Source organism: Typha angustifolia, chromosome 15 (genome assembly GCF_048772165.1).
Source record: "Typha angustifolia cultivar Huaian chromosome 15, ASM4877216v1, whole genome shotgun sequence".
NCBI classification, from domain to species: Eukaryota; Viridiplantae; Streptophyta; class Magnoliopsida; order Poales; family Typhaceae; genus Typha; species Typha angustifolia.
In genome coordinates this window covers 20,482,038-20,501,150 of record NC_133253.1, presented here as the reverse complement: position 1 = coordinate 20,501,150, position 19,113 = coordinate 20,482,038, and the positions used below count along the sequence as shown (strand labels likewise).

General features: G+C 36.6%; 3 protein-coding genes across 4 annotated transcripts; 2 read left to right on the top strand and 1 right to left on the bottom strand.

The window, feature by feature from the left end:
• Positions 1-310: 310 nt before the first annotated feature.
• On the top strand, positions 311-4,364 carry LOC140778066 (CRS2-associated factor 1, mitochondrial). The gene is made up of 5 exons (XM_073122597.1): positions 311-977; positions 1,912-2,039; positions 2,217-2,442; positions 2,518-2,645; positions 3,504-4,364. Exons 1-5 carry the CDS (start codon positions 401-403, stop codon positions 3,771-3,773), a joined length of 1,329 nt encoding a protein of 442 aa, XP_072978698.1. The 5' UTR covers positions 311-400; the 3' UTR covers positions 3,774-4,364.
• A 211-nt stretch (positions 4,365-4,575) lies between these two features.
• On the bottom strand, positions 4,576-8,697 carry LOC140778587 (uncharacterized). Its single transcript, XM_073123379.1, has 6 exons — positions 8,476-8,697; positions 8,149-8,281; positions 7,882-7,985; positions 6,308-6,479; positions 6,075-6,215; positions 4,576-5,962 (listed from the first exon to the last, which is right to left on the bottom strand). Exons 1-6 carry the CDS (start codon positions 8,526-8,528, stop codon positions 4,841-4,843), a joined length of 1,725 nt encoding a protein of 574 aa, XP_072979480.1. The 5' UTR covers positions 8,529-8,697; the 3' UTR covers positions 4,576-4,840.
• Positions 8,698-10,616: 1,919 nt separating this feature from the next.
• LOC140778136 (uncharacterized) lies at positions 10,617-18,656 on the top strand. 2 transcript variants are annotated; one of them, XM_073122701.1, is made up of 11 exons: positions 10,617-10,826; positions 11,583-11,881; positions 12,179-12,256; positions 12,344-12,906; positions 14,332-14,934; positions 15,033-15,187; positions 15,990-16,165; positions 16,252-16,385; positions 16,492-16,757; positions 16,846-16,949; positions 18,215-18,656. In XM_073122701.1, the coding sequence occupies exons 2-11, from the start codon at positions 11,599-11,601 to the stop codon at positions 18,283-18,285; spliced, it is 2,433 nt and encodes an 810-aa protein (XP_072978802.1). In that variant the 5' UTR covers positions 10,617-10,826; positions 11,583-11,598; the 3' UTR covers positions 18,286-18,656. The 2 variants fall into 2 exon arrangements, with proteins under 2 accessions (XP_072978802.1, XP_072978801.1); XM_073122700.1 differs by having other exon boundaries at positions 18,212-18,656.
• The last annotated feature ends 457 nt before the right edge of the window (positions 18,657-19,113 follow it).

The window sequence follows — 19,113 nt, the reverse complement described above, 5'->3', positions numbered from 1 at the left end:
ATACATCATCTCAGTATCTTATCCTCATAAAATATTCTCACGTTACTTTTGCAATCAACTATCTACCATGCAAAAAATAATAAAATTAATTATCTGAATCACATTACATTACATGAGATTTTTTTGATAGTTCAGGTTTTAGTATACTAAAAAAGTTTAAAGGATTATTATAAAAATAGATGATAGTTCGCTGAAATTGGAATTATCCTTCTTTTATTTCTAATTTTATTTTGGTGGTACGCGGTAATATCAATCTAAATGCAGGGGTATTTATGTAGCCCCCCTTAAAAGCCTTCAGTCATATCAAACCTGTTCGGCCGTTCCATAACCAAAGTCTCCACTGCGCCGCAGCCCGGAGTTACTGCCGGCGAACACGAACGCAGATTCTTTCCACCCCCTGATGGTCTTCGAACCACTCTCCCACCAAAAGCAAACCCTAGCCTCCGTTCTCCTCTCCCTCCGCTTCCTATCCTCCTCTCACCCCCTCTTCTCCCGCTTACGCGAACGCTACGGCTTCGTTCCTCCTCCTTCCCCCCTCCCCCAGAACCCTAACCGTAGCTCCGGCGACTCGTCCCCCTCCGAGAAGACCATAAAGAAGAAGAAAAAGCCACCCTATCGGCCACCCTCATCCCTCGATCTCTCCGGCCAGAAGCTGCTCCACTCCGACGTCCCCTTCGACTTCCGGTTCAGCTACACTGAGAGTAACCCGAACGTGAAACCCATTGGGCTCCGCGAGCCTAAGTATTCACCCTTCGGGCCAGGTCGAGTCGACCGGCCTTGGACTGGGCTGTGTGCTCCCGCCGTTGATCCCACGCTGAGATCCGTGGATGGAGATGACCCAAGCGCGGCAGCCGTAGATTTGGAAAAGGCGAAGAAGTTGAGGGAAAAGATACTTGGGGAGCCGTTGACGCCGGCGGAGAGAGCATTTCTGATCGAGAAATGCCAAAGGAATCGGACCAAACGACAAGTTAATCTGGGTATTTTTTATTCTTTCATATTCTCTTTCATTCAGATTAATCTTAATCTGTAGGCCGATTATAATAGAACCGAACTTTGGACTTGTTTTTCATTTGTTAATTGAGAGGATTACTTGTGCTGCCCAATATGTATGGGAGCTTTGGGTTGAGAAAGAGAAATGCGATTAGTAGAATTGTAAGACTTGTAATCTGCCTGAGCTTGTTTACTACATGTCAACAACTCCAATGGCTTGCCATACGGCGGTGTGGCGAAAATAATAGATTCCAGAATGACATAATAATAAGTTGATTAATATGTTTGGTTTCATTAATAGCTATATAGATTGGGCACATGATATTCTAATGCTGAGTTTACTGAAGTTTATATTTTCAGGATGGATTCTGTAATCTACTTAATTCCTGTGAATAGGAGCACTCTCTTGGTTGGGGCAATTAGTAAAGTGCCACCTATGCTAACTAGAAGTTCTAATTGTGGATGCTTTTTAGCCGCAAGCATGTTCTGTGGATAGATTGCAGTTGTAGTGAACTTCTAGGAGCTGGTTGATAATCTCTCCTCATTCCACATCTTCTTGGACTGAATTAGGATCCGTATTGACTGGATCTGATTTTATTGTAAGCAATTGCTTTTTTGGATATTTCTAGGTGAAATGTTGGTAGTTGTTAACATCTTTGTGAACTTCATTCTTGAACTTGTCGGAAGTGCTAAACCACTTATTATGTTAGAAATCATATCATCTTTTGATTCCCGATGATGAGTATGGACTTGCTGCTAATCTAGTTGGGTGTGTATAATAACATTGTCTACAGATCCATATGCACCTGTACTGATACAAAGTCATTTCTTTCTTTCTTTCTTTCTTTCTTATCCTTGTGTAATCATTCTTATTGAAGCTATTGGACATTTGCAGTAACAAGTGTTCTGTTCTTTTTTCAGGGAGAGATGGCCTCACACACAATATGTTGAATGACATTCATAATAACTGGAAGAATGCTGAGGCTGTTAGAATAAAGTGTCTTGGTGTGCCAACTGTTGATATGCAAAATGTCTGCACCCATCTTGAGGTAGTTCATTTTCCATCTGTTCTTCTATGTTCTATTTATTAGGCAAAACTTTCTTAGTTCATTATGCAAAACGTGTACACTTTGATCTATATAATTTCAGCTGGCTGTCTTTTCATGCTCCCAATTAAGTTTTATCATGGCGCATACGTTATAAATAAATTTGACACGTACTTTCAGGAGAAGACTGGTGGTCTAATCATTCACAGGCATGGTGGTCAGATCATATTGTACAGAGGAAGGCATTACAATCCCAAGAAAAGACCTGTTATTCCACTAATGTTGTGGAAACCTCATGAACCGATATATCCAAGGTTGATCAAGACAGTTATTGATAGCCTAACAATTGAGGAGACAAAAGAAATGAGGAAGAAAGGCCTCACAGTTCCTGTCTTGACAAAGCTTGGTAATACTCATTCCAACTCTAAAATTTTTAAAATATTCACAATATAAATGGTTCACCACTTGCTCTTTTTGGCAGCCAAGAACGGGTATTATGCCAGTCTGATACCAATGGTTCGTGATGCTTTTCTAACTGACGAATTGGTTCGCATAGACTGCAAAGGACTGCCAGAAAGTGACTATAAGAAGATAGGGGTTAAGCTCAGGGTAAGTGTATTATATATTATATTAGCAGCGGTTACTCAGTGTTTCCTCTTCTATCTTATTCAAACCTTAGGGTGAAAAGGAAAAAAAATATTAGGTTGAGTTAAAGTCTTCAGCAATCTTTTGTAAGTAGAGATACAACATACAAATTTTTTCCATTTTAGCTGTCATGCTCCTTCTTTATCAAAAATTTGCTACTATATTTTAGTCTAAACTATTCATTCAGATGAACTGCCTGACAAGCCAAAAGGTGTTTAGTAGAATAATGAGTGGGAAAATATTTTCCCCATAAAACTGGGCCTGAACCCTGATAACAAAAACTATCTGCCTCAGAAATTGCTTCCTTATGTATGAAAACACAATATTTTATCGACATTCCAGTTAATTTCACGAGAACAAATTTTCTCGTACCAGTAAAAGAAGGTTACAAAATATCACCAGACAAGATTGACATGATTTGTTTCCTTATATCGGTTTTCGCTATATCAGTATGGTGCAATATGACAAGATCCTTTTTTTATTTGAAAGATATGTTTTGACTTTATACTTTTATATTGTCTGAAATTAGGATAAGCTTCTACCTTGTTTAATAAATTACACTATTTTTCATGTGATAAAAAATAATGAGTTTCTTCCTTATAATATAGCAGCAAACACAACATGCATATTTGGCTTGTGTTTTCATGTGATGTGTCTCTGCTTGTACTAGTTCTAAAATCTGATTAACATTTGTTACATTAAAAATACAGTTTCTGGTTCCTTGCGTACCTGTGACTTTTGAAAGGAGCAAATAGTTGTGTTGTATTCTGCTTGTATTAATTGTAAAATCTGATTTAACTTTTTGCTGCATTAAAAATACAGGATCTGGTTCCTTGCGTACTTGTGACTTTTGACAAGGAGCAAATAGTTGTGTGGAGGGGAAAGAACTACAATAGTAGCACCCACCAGAACACAGAAGGAAACTCACTTTTCCCGGTCACTGAATCAAGTATAAATGCAGAGAAAAACCACAGCTGTATTCTGGATCAAAACTCAAACAGTTTGGATGGAAGCTTCCAGATTTGCACTCCTAACGAAGTCCCGGATGATGAACCAGCTGTTTCAGAGATAGTAGTTCCGTCACCTATGTGAACACAGAGATTTCAACTCTATACTGATGGTACAGGCATATGCGGCCAGTAAAACCTTAAGATGTGAGTGTAACATGAGTCATGAGACGTTGTCCTGCAACATTGCATCAAGTGTCAACACTGTTCAAGCCTCCAATATGATTGCCTATTGCAATGAATTGAGATCATAAGAGCAAATTCGATAAGCTTTTGTCGTTCATTAAAAGGCTGATAAGTTGTGAAAGATCCATGCATCACTTCTGGGAGCTTGACAGGCTTCCCGGGATGCACAATCCTTTGAGGGTAACAGCTGCAAGTAAATAGATACAGTTCAGCTATCAGACTACCCTACTTGTCCTATTAATCATTTATATTCTTTGACCAAACAGGCAAAATCCTCCTGACTTTTGTCTTTCGTGTTTCAAAACGGGAATTATGAGAGAGAGAGTTATGACTCAGATCGTGAACATTGTTATTGGGAAAATGCACATTTCAACAATCTCGGTTTTTAAGTCCTGCTACGTTGAGTTGTATAAACAGTGGTACCTCTAATATGGTATATGTTTTTAAACTATTGAATGCTTATATTAACCTTTGAAATTTGCACTTGAAATTGATGACCTGAGCTGATTACGAATATAGTGAGCTGGTTTGCTTCTGTCTGCTCTAACTTCCCTGCAGAAAGGGCTTAGGGAGAATGCATGCTTCCACGAACACTTTCTTGAAGATTGGAGAATCATAGCATTCTCTTTTCTCCAGAAGACTTGAGTTGATTATTTTTAGATCTTTATTGTGTAAGAAACATGAGATATACATGCAAATGATTCAAGCAAAGTAAAATACTTCACTAGAGTGTTTAAACTGTGCACTCAACTACATTATTTGGAATGGGAAAGATCCAGCTATCCAACTACAAGAACCAGAAATTTACAGACTATATATATGACTCGTCTACGAACAATAAATACAATAAAGGACAACTGAATTTATGTTTTATTGATTACACTCCTGAATATCTTAAGCCAAGCTAGTACTGCTCAAAACAAAGCATGAGAAAACATGATGCCATTCCAAACACCAAACTGCAAATTAAGACCGTGGAGCTTCACCTGACGGGTGAAGACCCATACCAGTGTTCGACTCTGGGGTTGTGAAAAGGTTGGGATATGAGAAATATGGATCATCCTCCAAAGAAGCTAACCGCTGAGGCACATGAGAAGGGCGATCCTCTGGCATTTGCTCCTTTGGACTAGGTGAATTTTCCACTGCAGGCACTTCCTGCAAAGGGAGAGTTGGAGAATCTGATGTCCATTGAGGATTATAAACTCCACTTGTGTCCCTATAGGAAAATGAATCTTGTTGGTCAAATACTGGCTTGTCTACCATCCTTGTATCATGAGAATTCTCCTGGAATTTGACATCGTGGCTGGCAGAGTTCACAGTGCTCCCCGTTGCTACAAGGTCTGAGATTCTAATATGTGCAAGATTTGCAGCAGCACGTGCAGCTGCAGCAGCTCTTTCAGCACTCTCAGCAGCTGCCTGTGCAGCAACCAATACATCTTGCAAGTCCACATTGGACACACCCTTGGTTTGAGAAAGTGACGAATCTTGCCCTTTTAGTTTGGGGGATACTGAATCTGAACGAAATGATGGAATGAAAGCAGCAGTTTCGCTTTGCTCTGGTGGCATTGAAACAGAGGAAGATGATGCCGGTTCAATTTCTGGCTCACTTTGCTTTTCTGAAGCAGAAGAGAATACTGTGGGTAAGGGATCTGGCTCACTTTGCTTCACTGAAGCAGAAGAGAAGGATGGGGGTGACATAAATGGGATGAACTGTCTATTTTCAGTAGCAGCAATAGAGGCATTATAGGGAAAAGAAATTGGAGGATCAGGATTGTTTACATCAGCTTTGACGGAAGGAAAACTTGTGATATCTTTTTCTGCTTGATCAGATTTTGAGACATGGGGACCAAGTTCTGGGTCAACAAAGTGAGAGATGGATACATGTGGACCAATTTCTGGAGCTGTTCGAATGTCAGGATTTGGTCGGACAGAAACTTTAGGAACTTCAGGCAAATCTAAGGAATCAAAGCCTGCATCTGAATCAGGTTCTTCATGAGATTCGTCCGCAGGGCTGGGCACTAATTCTTCTTCATGTTTCTCTTTGGGAAGAGGCAACATAGAACCATCAGTGAAGTGGTTTGGTCCATTCTGAAGAGACTTAATTTATCAGTCATTGTAATAACTCCAAACTTACCAACAAATCTTCATGAGTTTTAAGAAATTCTGTCTACTCAATATGACATAATAACTTCAAACTTACCAATAAATCTTCATGAGGTTTAAGAAATTCTGTCTCTGAGGCTGCCGGGTCCCAATCTAACTCGTGCTCTTCAGCAATCTCCTTCAGCAACTTCAGTTTCGTTTCCACAGAAGGTGCACGAATTGACAATAGTTCAATTATCTGCATATATAATAGACTTCTCATGGTAAAAAGCGGTCTGCCTGGGATACTGGATTTGAATTAAATCGCTAATAATTGACAGTTCATATAACCTGGCGATTGACCCCGCAATCTGGCATAAGTTCAGTGGCAGCTGCAACAAATTCTTTGCCATATTTGGCAGCAAATAACATCTGAACTTGCTGTAGTTCAGGCAGATCCGCACACCTAGGTGCAGCAAAACAAATACTGGATATTGCTTCTTTAAGGTCAAGAGGGCACTCCCTGAAACAATAAGCCATCATTATTAAAAAAACAAGATAATTAGATCTATAGCCTTATGAGCATAAGATGAGACCTAGTGACAACTTCCACACTTTTACCATTAGAATATGCTTATTTACGACCTCTCTTTACCTATTAAAGCCTACAATAAACCACTTTTTGAGAAATAACCACAATGGCTATATGTGTTTAGACTATTTCCAGCTTGAGGAATATGCTAGGTTGCCCCTCAGGTAATTGACATAGCATGTAAAGTTAAACGACATAATTGAGGTACCAATAACTATCCTTCATGGTTGTAATATTATTGTTCCTTCCAATTATGCTACAGTTTTTACACATTCACTTTCAAATATGGTAAAATCCAAAATTAAATAGAATATAGGTTATACTTGGATAGCTTATCATTTTCGAATGTCATGTTACATCGATATGCATGATAATGACTACATCATACATCTATAACACATACTACAACATGTCCAAGATTAACACTATGTGCCTTAGAGCTTGATTTTGGTTTGGCCGACATCGTGTAGGTCAATGAAGGTGGCCTTCAAATATGTGGCAACGCATAAGCCATAAGCTGTGCACATCCAACAGTTTGATCACGCCCTAATACTAATATAATGAGTTGTTAGATGTGAGGGATGAGATCAGAGCCATGCCTTGTTCATCCGTGCACACTGGGCAGCCCATCGGAACCGACCCGTGCGAGTACAGCCTAGATGGAATCCCAATCCATTTGCCTTATTGACATTCGTATATCTCTAGCATTCGGTAGCACAACATAGAAAAGATTAAGCAGTTTTTATACCACTAAAAATGGAACCTTTGTTTAGCCACAAAATGGAACTAACTTTATCATTCAATATGTGAAAATGTCTCTGGGAACAAATTTTTTTTCCTAGAAACTTCGATGAAGCCTGAAAAGAAGCAGCACATCAAGAAATAACAATAGCTAACTCAAAAAAGAAAACTGATAATGATGATAAAGTATTTGGTTCCAACGATCTGGAATCAGCTATATAGATCAATTTCCTCCATTCTTTTAGCCTAATATGTTCTGTCAAATTAAGTGCAACAATGTCTTCATATACGTCATGGTAGTTTTGATCTCTCTCTCTCTGTCATGGAACATAATACTTGAACAATCTTCATCCTTCATACTGGTGATAGGTTGGACATGTCCAAACCACCTCAACTTATTCCCTCCTAACTTATAATTGCCCATAACTTGTCAGATACAGCCATCTAGCATTCTATCTTGTCAGTCAGTCCCCACTCATCAATATTCTCGTCTTGATTGCATATTAGTTTTACAACTCCAAGATGAGCATTTCAGAAAACCATCAGCAAATATGATATATAATGAGGAGAACAAACAGTATAGTTAGACAACCTTTGTGTTTCAATAATGGGAAGGCGAACTGAGATAAGTTCACAAAACAACTCAAGAATCTCCTGTGCCGCCATCATGTTCTCTTCCCGAATGATATGCTCCACCTGCAAGCAATATACCCACTATCAACACTCTCTTGTAACTACAAGAGCTACATGATCTTTGGATTTAAGGGTCCTCCGGATCCACAGCAATCCATAGGTGATAGAAAAAGTCAGAACAAATCAATAATATATTTTACACAGTTACAGAAATAATGCATCATACCCGAATCCGAGCAGTTGCCTCCTGACCATTCTCGAGAAGCTTGGCGATTTCCTTGCGCATCTGCTTCAGCTGGATCTCCCTCCGATTCCGCAACAATTTTATTCTCGGAATCGTCAACTTCAGCAGCGTTTTGCTGAGAAAACAAACAAAAATTAGATTCTATTCTAGATTCTCCAAGCCATCAAAAGTCAGAAATCTACTTCTCGGATCCCACAAATTAATAAATCAGCAGCTAACATTAGTATCTTCCAAAACAATAAACAGGATAAATCGAATCAAGACTCAAAGATTTGGAGTATAATACAAAAATTTAGGACCGAGATTTACCATTTAGCACCCCTGAAGGCAACCTTATTGAAGAAAGCATCGAGCATCGACATGGGGACTTCGACACCTACGGATCGGAAAAACTTCCAAGCTAAGATCGATGTCGACCTTACGACAGTTAGAGATCTTAATATCTTTCTTCAATATATGATAAATATAAGGAGATGAGATATAAGAGATGGGAAATGACGAACGAAACCGATCTCTTTCTCCGTATTGATACCTGCTTCACTGAGGAAGGCGACTCGGGCCCCTGTGTCCGCACAGATGTTTATCTACGGACGCGAGATGTGGGGTCCGCATTGCCGATCGCTTAGGGCGATGTCAGCCGTTCGAGTTTAGCATATGGAGGATGATATGCTTGATGGAGAAATGGACGGTGGATAGACCATTCCGCATAGTGAGGAAAGTACGCTAGACGTGGTTATGATTAGGAGGTGCTTCCTTCGCCCGAAAGGATCCGATATTAGAGCACGGATTTCGCTGGGAAGCAAGTTATAAATATGAATAAGAATAATTCATCTTTCGCCGTCATATAAAATATTTTTTTATAATAACTCTCTAAATTTTTATTTTAATATGTAATAACTCCTTAATGGAAGGAGTAAAATGAAATACTTTTTATAGTTCAGATACTAAAAAAAGTTTAAACGGTCATATAAAAAAGGACAATATTTTAGGTTGTGAAAAAAAAAATTCTACAAATAATTATAAGAGTTATCATAATATTATTATTATTTCTTTTCTTATAAATAATGAACATATAAGCTAATTTTAGACTAAGATAAAAGGTTTAGCGGTCGTATAATAATTACATTTGAAATGATATAAAATAGATGACAAAAAATTTTATTCTTAATAAAATTATCATAAATATTTTTTAATTTGATATAAAATAGGTCGAGGGAATATATACTAATATTAAATTAGTAATTTAGTTAGTGTATAGTATAATATGTAATTTTGATAAATAGTATTTGTAATCAAGAATAAGATTGTTACGATGTTTAGTTATAATTCTAGAAAAAAAAACATATTTTATAATATAAAAAAATTATTTCTAAAGTGAACGGAGGATTAAGAAAATAGTAGATTTTAACAATTAATATATCGAACCCATAAAATCTGTCATGGGTTAGTAGATAAGGGTGAAAACTGATTGTATACAGATTGATAACGGTAAATAAATACTTCTCTTTAGATATAAAATATAAATATAAATATTAGATGAATAGTAAATTTTAAAAGTGTATTCTGAATAAATGAATACCTGATATGAATCTAAGTACAAATTAAATTTTAAACAGATATGAACCAAATCTCAAATGAAGTAGAATATTAAGTAGATACTGTTTTGAAAGAAAGGAGTCACAGTATTCTCTTAAAATGAAAGCACCTCTTAACATATTGCCTCTCTTTTGAGAAGTGCATGCTAATTAACTAAAAATGCGGGTTAAAAAGCATATAATATGCTAAAATCAATACAATAAATAGAACAAGTTAAAATGCATTACAAGTACAAGCCATATATATAGCTTAGCTCAAGATAAAAAGGGGTGCACAAGCACAAGACAACCACTTTCAGTGGGAGACTGAGAGCTCATCATGTCATTTTAGGACTTATAATACATGGTTGGAAATAAAAAATTTCAATGATATATAAAGATTAATTATATTTTGAACCCTTAAATATCACTCGGTATCACTTTCACGCTCTTAAGAAGAAGGACAAAAAGAAATCCATTTCGTCTATTAAAAGGTTGATTAACTATATAGATAGATAAACATGCCTTCTGTTTTTCTCCTCTCATATAATTAGAAGTAGATTTTAAAGAAATTAAAAAAAGGTTTGCTTTTAGAGTTCGATATTTAGAGAATTGATATAAAGGCCCATAGAGGCCACCAGAAGATGGAAAGATATTAAATGAACATGGGGATAATTTTGTCTATCTACTAAGTTAGTCAAAATTTTAAGATTATCTCTATTAATTGAGATGATTAATATTAAATAAACGTGATACGAACTTAAGTCTAAAATATGGGCCGGGCCTACTACAATGCCTTAGTTGAGCTAGGCTTCAGGCCTAATTACCTTCGGCCTTCAGTTCCAGCTTCTCTGGTCTCACAGTATTCTGATCGATAAATTGTTGTAATCCTCCGATAACTACCCCGCTCTCTCTCTCTGCTTTGCCGTCCTCTTCTTCCTCGAGATCTCTCATTTGGATGTACCGTAAAATCCCAAAGTGAGGCAGCTCAAGAAGGACCGGTTGCCCTCGTAGATCGAGCTCGTTCCTCTCTTGCTATTGCCGCTATTATTTCTGAAGATCCAAGTTGCGATTGCCAAGGATCAGGTACTATCAAAATCTTTGGTGATCTAATCTTCTCCTCTTTTCTTGGACTCTAGATCTGTTGTTATTTTGACGTCAACTATATTTTCTTTGCTGTTAGATGGTTTGGTTCTTCCATTTGTATAAATTAGAATCTTATACTTCAATTTAATAGGGAGTTTTGCGTCTCCTGCTTAGATTTGCTGCTAGATGAACTCTTTTGTGAGATGTTTGATAAGGAACAAGGTGTAAGGTTATCGTCTTTGTAGTTACGGCAATGAGTGATGGAGTCGGGAATGAATTATAACTAGGTGGCATGAACGTTGATCAGTCGATTTAATGTTGGATCCCGACACTTCGTGGAGTAGACACGAATGTTAGTGGTGGAATTGGGATTTCATCAATAACACATAGGAGCAGTTGGTATTATTTGGTTGTACCACGTATCTTCCACCTGTTCCTACCATGAATTCTAGGGTTTTAAAGTTAGTGCGCTCCCTTCCCCATGTGGTTTGGCTCAAAAACTGCATTTGGATTAAGTAATCTTTCATTCATTGTTTACATGCTCTGATGCTCATGTGATGAAATCTGATTTGAAACATGACTGTGTTGGTTTGAATGTATTTTTGGGTTCTTATTACAAAATCTTATATTTTTAAGTTGTGTGAAATTGTTTAATGCATAGGCCAGAGATATTGAAACTTATAATTTAATCTTATGGTCTGTAAGTGTGCACAAATAAACAATTTTCTCTCTGCCAAAAATGTTGTGATGTTACAGGAAATTGGGATTGCCAATGAACTTTTTATTACGTTCCGGGCAGCCAGTAGTCCCAGAGTTACCCACTATCCCCGAAGCTGGACCTCATAAGGGTGTTACACAAAAACCTGCTACCACATTGGAGGGTCTTATTTCTGAAGACCCATATCAATCATCTGCTTCAGGTGAAGATGGTGATAATGAAAGCAATAGAGTCCATGGTGCTGGGGCAGCAGTAGTTTCAACTTCAGAAAACCAAGTTTCTGGAGGAAACCATACTGATGTAACTGAAGATGAAGGATGGATCACAATTCCATACAGTTTGTCCTCTCAGACATCTGCCTTTATTCTTGCTTTAATTGTTTAGCAGTCAGCATATCTCTACTTAGTTACGCAGAATGTCACACCATTAACTTGGACAGACTTGAATTTAGGCATTGTTGCCAAAATTTGAAGGCAAAATTCTTTTTCTAATGGATTTTCTTGTCATAATTTATCCTTGTTAAATGAACATTTCACTTGTTAACGACTAAAGATATACAGTTCAAAATAACTGCTGATTCATTTGATTGTTATCATTATCTCATACATAATAGTTCATTACCTTGATCTCGCAGAAGAACTTCCTGACAACTGGAATGATGTGTCAGATATACTACAGTTACGGTCTCTGGACCGTTCTTTCATTTTTCCTGGTAGATCCATCTCCTGTGTTTTCCTGTTAAACTGATTCTACATTTTAATTATTACTTCTTAGGTTTCTGGCTTTGCTCTTCTCTCAGGTGAACAGATTCACATTGTAGTATGTTTATCGGCATCGAAGAAGGATATGGAAATTATAACTCCATTTAGGGTAGCAGCGGTGATGTCTAAAAATGGTAAATCCAGTCAAAATGGAAAGAATCAGTTGGAAAATTTACCAAGTAAATCTGATTCTATCAGTGAGCAAGGTGACGTCAATGGAACATATAGAGAATCTGCTGAACAGAGTACAGAAAGTAATGGTCAGATGGATCCGAGACAGGACATATCTGCGACTGAGTCTCTCCTTCGTATGGAAGACCATAAACAGCAAACAGAAGATATATTAGAAAGATTTAGAAACTCGAATTTCTTTGTCAGAATTGCCCAGTCAGATGAACCACTTTGGTCTAAAAGAAACCCAGTAGAATCATCTTCAGTGGCTTTTGGGATGGCTGGAGGAAATGATGGAGGATGTGAAAAGGCTTTAAGTAATAATACTTATAATGCTGTTGTTGATAAGGGATCTTTTGATGGCAATACCTCTGGTGGAGTTGCAAGAGATTCTGTTAGATGCTATTCTTTGTGCAATGGTGATATAGTGGTACGGATGAAGCACTTTTTAGTATTTATGCATCATCCCTGTATCTTATAGAGAGCTTATAAAATATTTGTTTCTTATTGGGTTGCATTAGATTATTCTTCATTTTCTGCATGCTCTTCTCTGAATTGTTAATTTTTTTAGTTGTTTAATAGTTTGCATGAGAAATTGTAGTGCGAATCTCATTAGACAATTTATTCTTTCTCATAGGATGGAACTTGTAACTAAGGACTTTCATGCCAAGTTTCATGGTTGCCATGATGAGAGGCAGAGATCATTTCCAAAGGTTTGTACTAGGAGTAATATGATAGGAGGGAGAGGGAGAGGGAGAGGAGAGAGAGTCAGAGATTGTGGGGCAACTTTAGGGATGGAAAGGATAGGTGCTGATGGAGGATCTCACTACAAGAGAGATAGAGATTAGTAGAGTAGAGAAGACAAGGGGAGTATAGGAGAAGCGCACTGCAATCATTTACCTTCTACTCATAGAATATATCAGGTAAAAGTTAGCATTAGCACTAAACAATACCCTAAATGGGTGCCGAGAGGCACTCTATCTATATTGACATATACATAGGGGCAAAAACAGATAAGATAATGCTTAATCCACATCTGGATCCATATTTTGATATAGATATGGATTCAGATACGGATAAAACGAATTTTAAAATCATATTCAGATTAAATGGATAAGGATAATTTTTGAATAGAGAATCGGATCTTAAATGGATATTGATCAAATTTTAAACGAATTATGATATTTTATTTAGAGACAATTAACATAAAAATAATAAGAGTTTCAAAAGAAATAAATTTCTTACATGTCAAATACATATAAATTTAGCAGAATTAATCTTTACAAATACTATAAAACACATTATTAGTAATAATATCAATATTCACTATTTAAATGAGACTAAAAATCATAAATAATTCAAAAATGGGTAAACGAATTTCTGATATTCATATTCGAATCCGAAATTTATATCTGATTTCAAAAATCTTATCTGTATCCGGATCAAATAAAAAAAATTTATCCGAATCCGATCTGAATCGAGTCGGGCTGGAATTAATTCGACCATTTTTCATCCCAACAGATACGTACTATGTGAGTTAGTAATTTTCTTTTTAAATGGTCTCTGAAAGATACGATCCTTGGTTTTTCATTTTATTTGCTTTTTGGTCGTGCCCCCTAAAAATGTAAGGTCTACAAGTCATCCTTATAGGTAATTCTAAGTGCAAACATGTCCTGTATATAATGATCCACAAGTAGGTGGGACAAAGCTTCATGGTTATGGTTTATTAAGTAATTTCTAGTGAGTTCTGACTATACGAAATATTAATGATTTATCTGAATTAAGATGCTTGCAACCACCATATATCTTTATGGAAATTGATTAGTCATACCTGTTCTCTGTTGGAAGGATGCAGGTTCTTTTACAAGTTAATATTGGAGTCAGCAATATAAAAGATCCTGTACTTGAAGTTCTTCAATTTGAGAAGTTGCTACCTGGCAATTCTGTTTCCGAGAACCTGAACAACTCGCTCGGTCAAAGTCACGAGGATCCATGCCGGGATCTTCTTAGTTGGTTGCTCCCTTTAGATCGCACTCTACCGCCCCCCCGTCCACTATCACCTCCTTTGAGTTCAAGCATATCTCACAAGGCATCTTACTCTGCTTCTTTCTCATTTGGTCACTTTAGAAGCTATTCCATGCCTTCATTGCCTCAAAATGCTGGACCTCCCTCCACTGGCTCTTATTCGTCCACCTCCAAACCTGCGCTTGGTCTTGAAGACTTCAATCACTTTTCACCAGAGAAACTGGCAAAGGCTCCTGATTCTGGAAATGATGTGCCATTATCATTTAGAGGTGTGCCTCTGGAGCCAGAACGCTATTCTGTACACTGTGGGTTGGAAGGAATATATTTACCTGGCAGGAGGTGGCGGAGAAAGGTTGAAATCCTTCAACCAATAGAAATCCATTCATTTTCTGCAGGGTGCACCACCGAGGATCTGCTCTGTGTTCAAATAAAAGTATATTTCTGATGTGAAATTTATCTACTTTTTATTCTTTTCCCTATTAAAAATAACAAAATGGTTTAACAGTGTTTCATTTATATCTTGTCCTGCAGAATGTTTCTCCAGCTCATGTAGCAGACATTGTTATCTTCGTGGATGCAATTACTATTGTCTTTGAGGAGGCATCAAAGGGAGGTTCCCTTCTGTCTCTACCAATTGCCACTATTGAGGCTGGGAAAGGTCACAGCTTGCCGAATCTTGCACTCAGGTACATGTCAAATCCCATCATCCGGAACTAATACCTTCTGCTGCAGAAACTGTTACCGATATTGTTTTTCCTCACATGAGAAGTGCTTTGAACCAGTACTTGAACTTGCACAAGACCCCAAAATGATTTTTTTTTTGTGCATATTGTATAAATAAGTTGATAACATTTTGAGGATATATAAAAGTTTAACTTTTAAATCAGCTTGCAAAAGGTAATTTACTGATAAAACTGAACCAAAAATAACAATATTTTGTATAAAGTAAGGACTCTGCCATCTAAATATTAGTCTGCATTGAGAAATTATTTGTTTGAAGTGATCTTCATATACTTGCATGTTGGTTAAAGAGAATATCTCATACTGCCACAACTTAGATTAGCATGCTTTGATGCTTATTTGAAGTAATTCCTATTTCATCCATTTTATTTGCAAAACTTTCTTCATTTGCATTCAGATATATTCGCATAATTTATTTCTGGTTTCTTTTGAAAATCCATGTGAGCATGATTAAACGTGTGGAACTGTTGATTATTTGTTACACTATTTAAAGAGCCTTTTCACCTTTTGAATAAGTCTTTTAAGCAATGCATTCAAGGCCTTTCTAGTTATAAGTTATACCCTGTATTTGTTCTGGCAGGGAACAGATTAAAATACTAAAGTAATTGGAAAATAAACATTAATTTCATTTAAGATTGAAGAAGTAGCTTTCAATTCCAATAATTGGGCTCTTTAAGCAGTGGTTAAGTTGTTGCATGTAGAAGGACAAGAAGGTTTTTTATTAATAACAAGAAATTATTCATCCAGGAGGGGCGAGGAGCATTCTTTCATTCTTAAACCAGCAGGTGTGATGTATAGAGATAATAGGAGTGATGAGGCAAGTGCAAATATGCATTTGATATCAGGGGCTAATGAACACAAAAGAGTCTCTTCAGTTGCAGATCAGTATGCAGTTCTAGTATCATGTCGCTGCAATTACACTGGTACCATTTGAAGGATGAAACATGAAATGCTTCATTAGAAATTTCTATTAAGTATTCTAACTCAGATTTACATTTTATTCCTATAGAATCAAAACTCTTTTTCAAGCAGGCAACAAATTGGCGACCCTGTGTTGCCAGAGATCTTATGATCTCTGTAGCATCTGAACCCTACAAACAAACTGTTGGACCAAATACAAGAGTCCCCCAACTGCCTGTTCAGGTTCTTATATTCTTCCTTTCTATTACTGTCTCTATTTTCTCATGGACTAGATAAATAGATATTATAATCTCTATGTCCTAATTACTTTTGGTCCTGTGAGTTTCAGGTGTTAACCCTTGAAGCTACAAATCTGACATTTGAAGATCTTACTTTAACTGTCCTTGCTCCAGAGTCATATTCTTCTTCCCCTTCAGTTCTATCTCTGAATTCAGCGCCAACAAACCCAATTAACTCCTATGATAAACATTCAACAAGCATCCGAAGGTTGAGTCCAATCCCTACTGACTCTAAAGAAAGTGATAGTGCTGAAAATAAATTGAGTAATTCATCAAGCTGTACACATCTATGGTTACAGAGCGCTGTGCCTCTCGGGTAGTGATCTGTGCTTTATATTCATCTGACCTAGAATATGTCAAGAATATTACTAACCAAATTTTTTTTGTTTGCCTGGTTAAATTAGATGTGTTCCTGCACGTTCAAGTGCTACTGTTAAGCTCGAGGTACTTCCGTTAACTGACGGGATCATTACATTTGATTCTCTGCAAATAGCTATCAAGGAGAAAGGTATAGCTAATGATTTCGTATACTACGAGTCTTTGAATCGATAAAGCCCATGTTGTTGTTCCAATTAGAATAAGATGAACATGTTGGTTTGAATATTATGGGCATAAGTAGATGGCTACCGTTGATTATGCAACCTTTTAGGAGAAATTTATTTGCCATCAGTTTTTGTGACTGTCATTGAACTACAACAACTTCAAACCTTATAATTCCAGTTATATCTTGTGTGCTTTAGTAATCTTTTCTTGCCATTCATCTCTACCTCAAGAAGATTTTGCTGCTTACCTGATGGCTATATATTTTATTTTTCTTTGTTCACATCATCTGTGAACTTGGTGCCCCAATTGTGGTTTTGGTCAGACAAGTTCACAAAAGGTTGTTTATTGGCACTCTCTCAATTGATTATACTTTGTGTTTATGTCTTTTCTTTATGTCAATTTTTAGTACAACTTACATATCTTGATATCTTTGTGAGCGCAGCACTTTCTTCGAAACGTGTTTATTCGTCATCCACCATCCAAGTCATAAAGTTTGGTTATTATAGCCATATAGGTCCATGATAGACTTGCAAACTTCTTCATTTTGTTCTCTTATTTGATGAATGTTTATATTTTCTCACTTTAGTATACTATCTGATTTTTTTTTTAAAAAAAAAATGAAAGAGTTTTTTTTTTTTTTCTTTCAAAAACTAAAGTCAGTTATGGAGGTACAATTAAGCAATGTAACTTGAGGTACTTACAATATGCATTAGTTGACAATTATACATGAATTAGTGTTGCTATCCATTATCGGCTACTGGTGTTAATAGATGACTTCTTTATAATTAGTTCCTCCATTTAAATTTGATATCTGATATTTCTGTTTCATTTCAGTAAGATGTCATAGACAAATTATAGATGATCAAATTCTATATTATGACATCAGTAGAAGCGGATGACTATATTTTGTAGAAGAATGAAGCAAATTTGAATTATGACCATTACTTAAATACGTAGGTACTTATTGAGAGCTGAACTCAAATCGTGTTAGAATATTAATACACTGAATTAATATTTCGTTGGTGTTCTGGTAATTTGAATAGTTTACTTATTTTCAAAGTTTCCTGAAGTTTTTCTAACCTTCCAGCTAAGGAAAATCCCTGTTAGAGGTAGTCTCAGTTTATTTATGTATCTGTGTCATGGCAAAGCAAAAGGCTTCTGCAGCTGTCTTTTAGATGCATAATGTAGTCTCACAAAACCTTATATACAATATTTTCTAATATATAGCAGGTATTACATACATTCCGGAGCACTCCTTGAAGATTTATGCAACCTCCAGTATTTCAACAGGGATTATATAGGGCAGTTGAAACTTGATCTCTATTCTTTATAAGGTGCTCAACAACATCCATGGTGGACCATGTTGAGCTTGAGGCTCATGTCTAAAGGATGATGTGGACCCAATTACACCATATTTGGCCACTTAAGGTCGAAATGGAGATGAGTGCATTGTTATATGATACATCTGATACTCCCACATCTACAGCTACTTCGAACTCTCTATGCTAGTCAACTGAGACTTGCATCTTATTGTTGTAATACTACATTTGGAGGTTGTCAGATTCCTCTCCCCTTTTGTGGAAAAGTTGAATCTATATGGTGTTTTATTATTATTTTTGGAGTGTGATTTTTCATGCAACATCACCAGAATAAAGTAAAGATTTCTTGTCTACTAACCACTTACTACTGTGGAATGCATGAGTCTTACTGGAATCAGTGCCGAGTTTTTGTTTCTCCTCATCTTCACATATTCACTCTAATGGCGAAGGATATTCGAATTTACTTGTGTAATGGTTGGTCAACCATGTTTTAATTTTCGTCTAACCCTCTGATTTTTAGACTTACTATGTCTTGCACCCTGTTTCTTCTTTTTGCTCATAATCGAAATGATCCGTTAGTCTTGATTTTTCCATCTAATAATCCCCAAAACTACAATGCTAAGTGCTAACTACAAATTTCTCTTTGTTTTATTTTAACAGAGACACGAATACTTAATCTGGAGAAGAAAAATGTTAAAGAGAACTTTCTCTTTCCTAATTTTGTGATTAGTTTCTTGTTAAATTTTTATACAATTTTGGGGCACTAAAGCCTGTGGGCTAGGAAAGCGTTCGATCTCTTCTCAAAATTTT

Coding starts and splice junctions, on each gene's coding strand:
- LOC140778587 (XM_073123379.1), bottom strand. CDS start 8,528: ATGTCGATGCTCGATGCTTTCTTCAATAAGGTTGCCTTCAGGGGTGCT. Junction 8,282..8,475: donor GCCTTCAGGGGTGCTAAATG/GTAAATCTCGGT, acceptor TTGTTTTCTCAG/CAAAACGCTGCTGAAGTTGA. Junction 5,963..6,074: donor AACCTCATGAAGATTTATTG/GTAAGTTTGAAG, acceptor AAGTCTCTTCAG/AATGGACCAAACCACTTCAC.
- LOC140778136 (XM_073122700.1), top strand. CDS start 11,599: ATGAACTTTTTATTACGTTCCGGGCAGCCAGTAGTCCCAGAGTTACCC. Junction 11,882..12,178: donor ATGGATCACAATTCCATACA/GTTTGTCCTCTC, acceptor TTGATCTCGCAG/AAGAACTTCCTGACAACTGG. Junction 16,166..16,251: donor ATGTCGCTGCAATTACACTG/GTACCATTTGAA, acceptor TTATTCCTATAG/AATCAAAACTCTTTTTCAAG.
- LOC140778066 (XM_073122597.1), top strand. CDS start 401: ATGGTCTTCGAACCACTCTCCCACCAAAAGCAAACCCTAGCCTCCGTT. Junction 978..1,911: donor CAAACGACAAGTTAATCTGG/GTATTTTTTATT, acceptor TTCTTTTTTCAG/GGAGAGATGGCCTCACACAC. Junction 2,040..2,216: donor ATGTCTGCACCCATCTTGAG/GTAGTTCATTTT, acceptor ACGTACTTTCAG/GAGAAGACTGGTGGTCTAAT.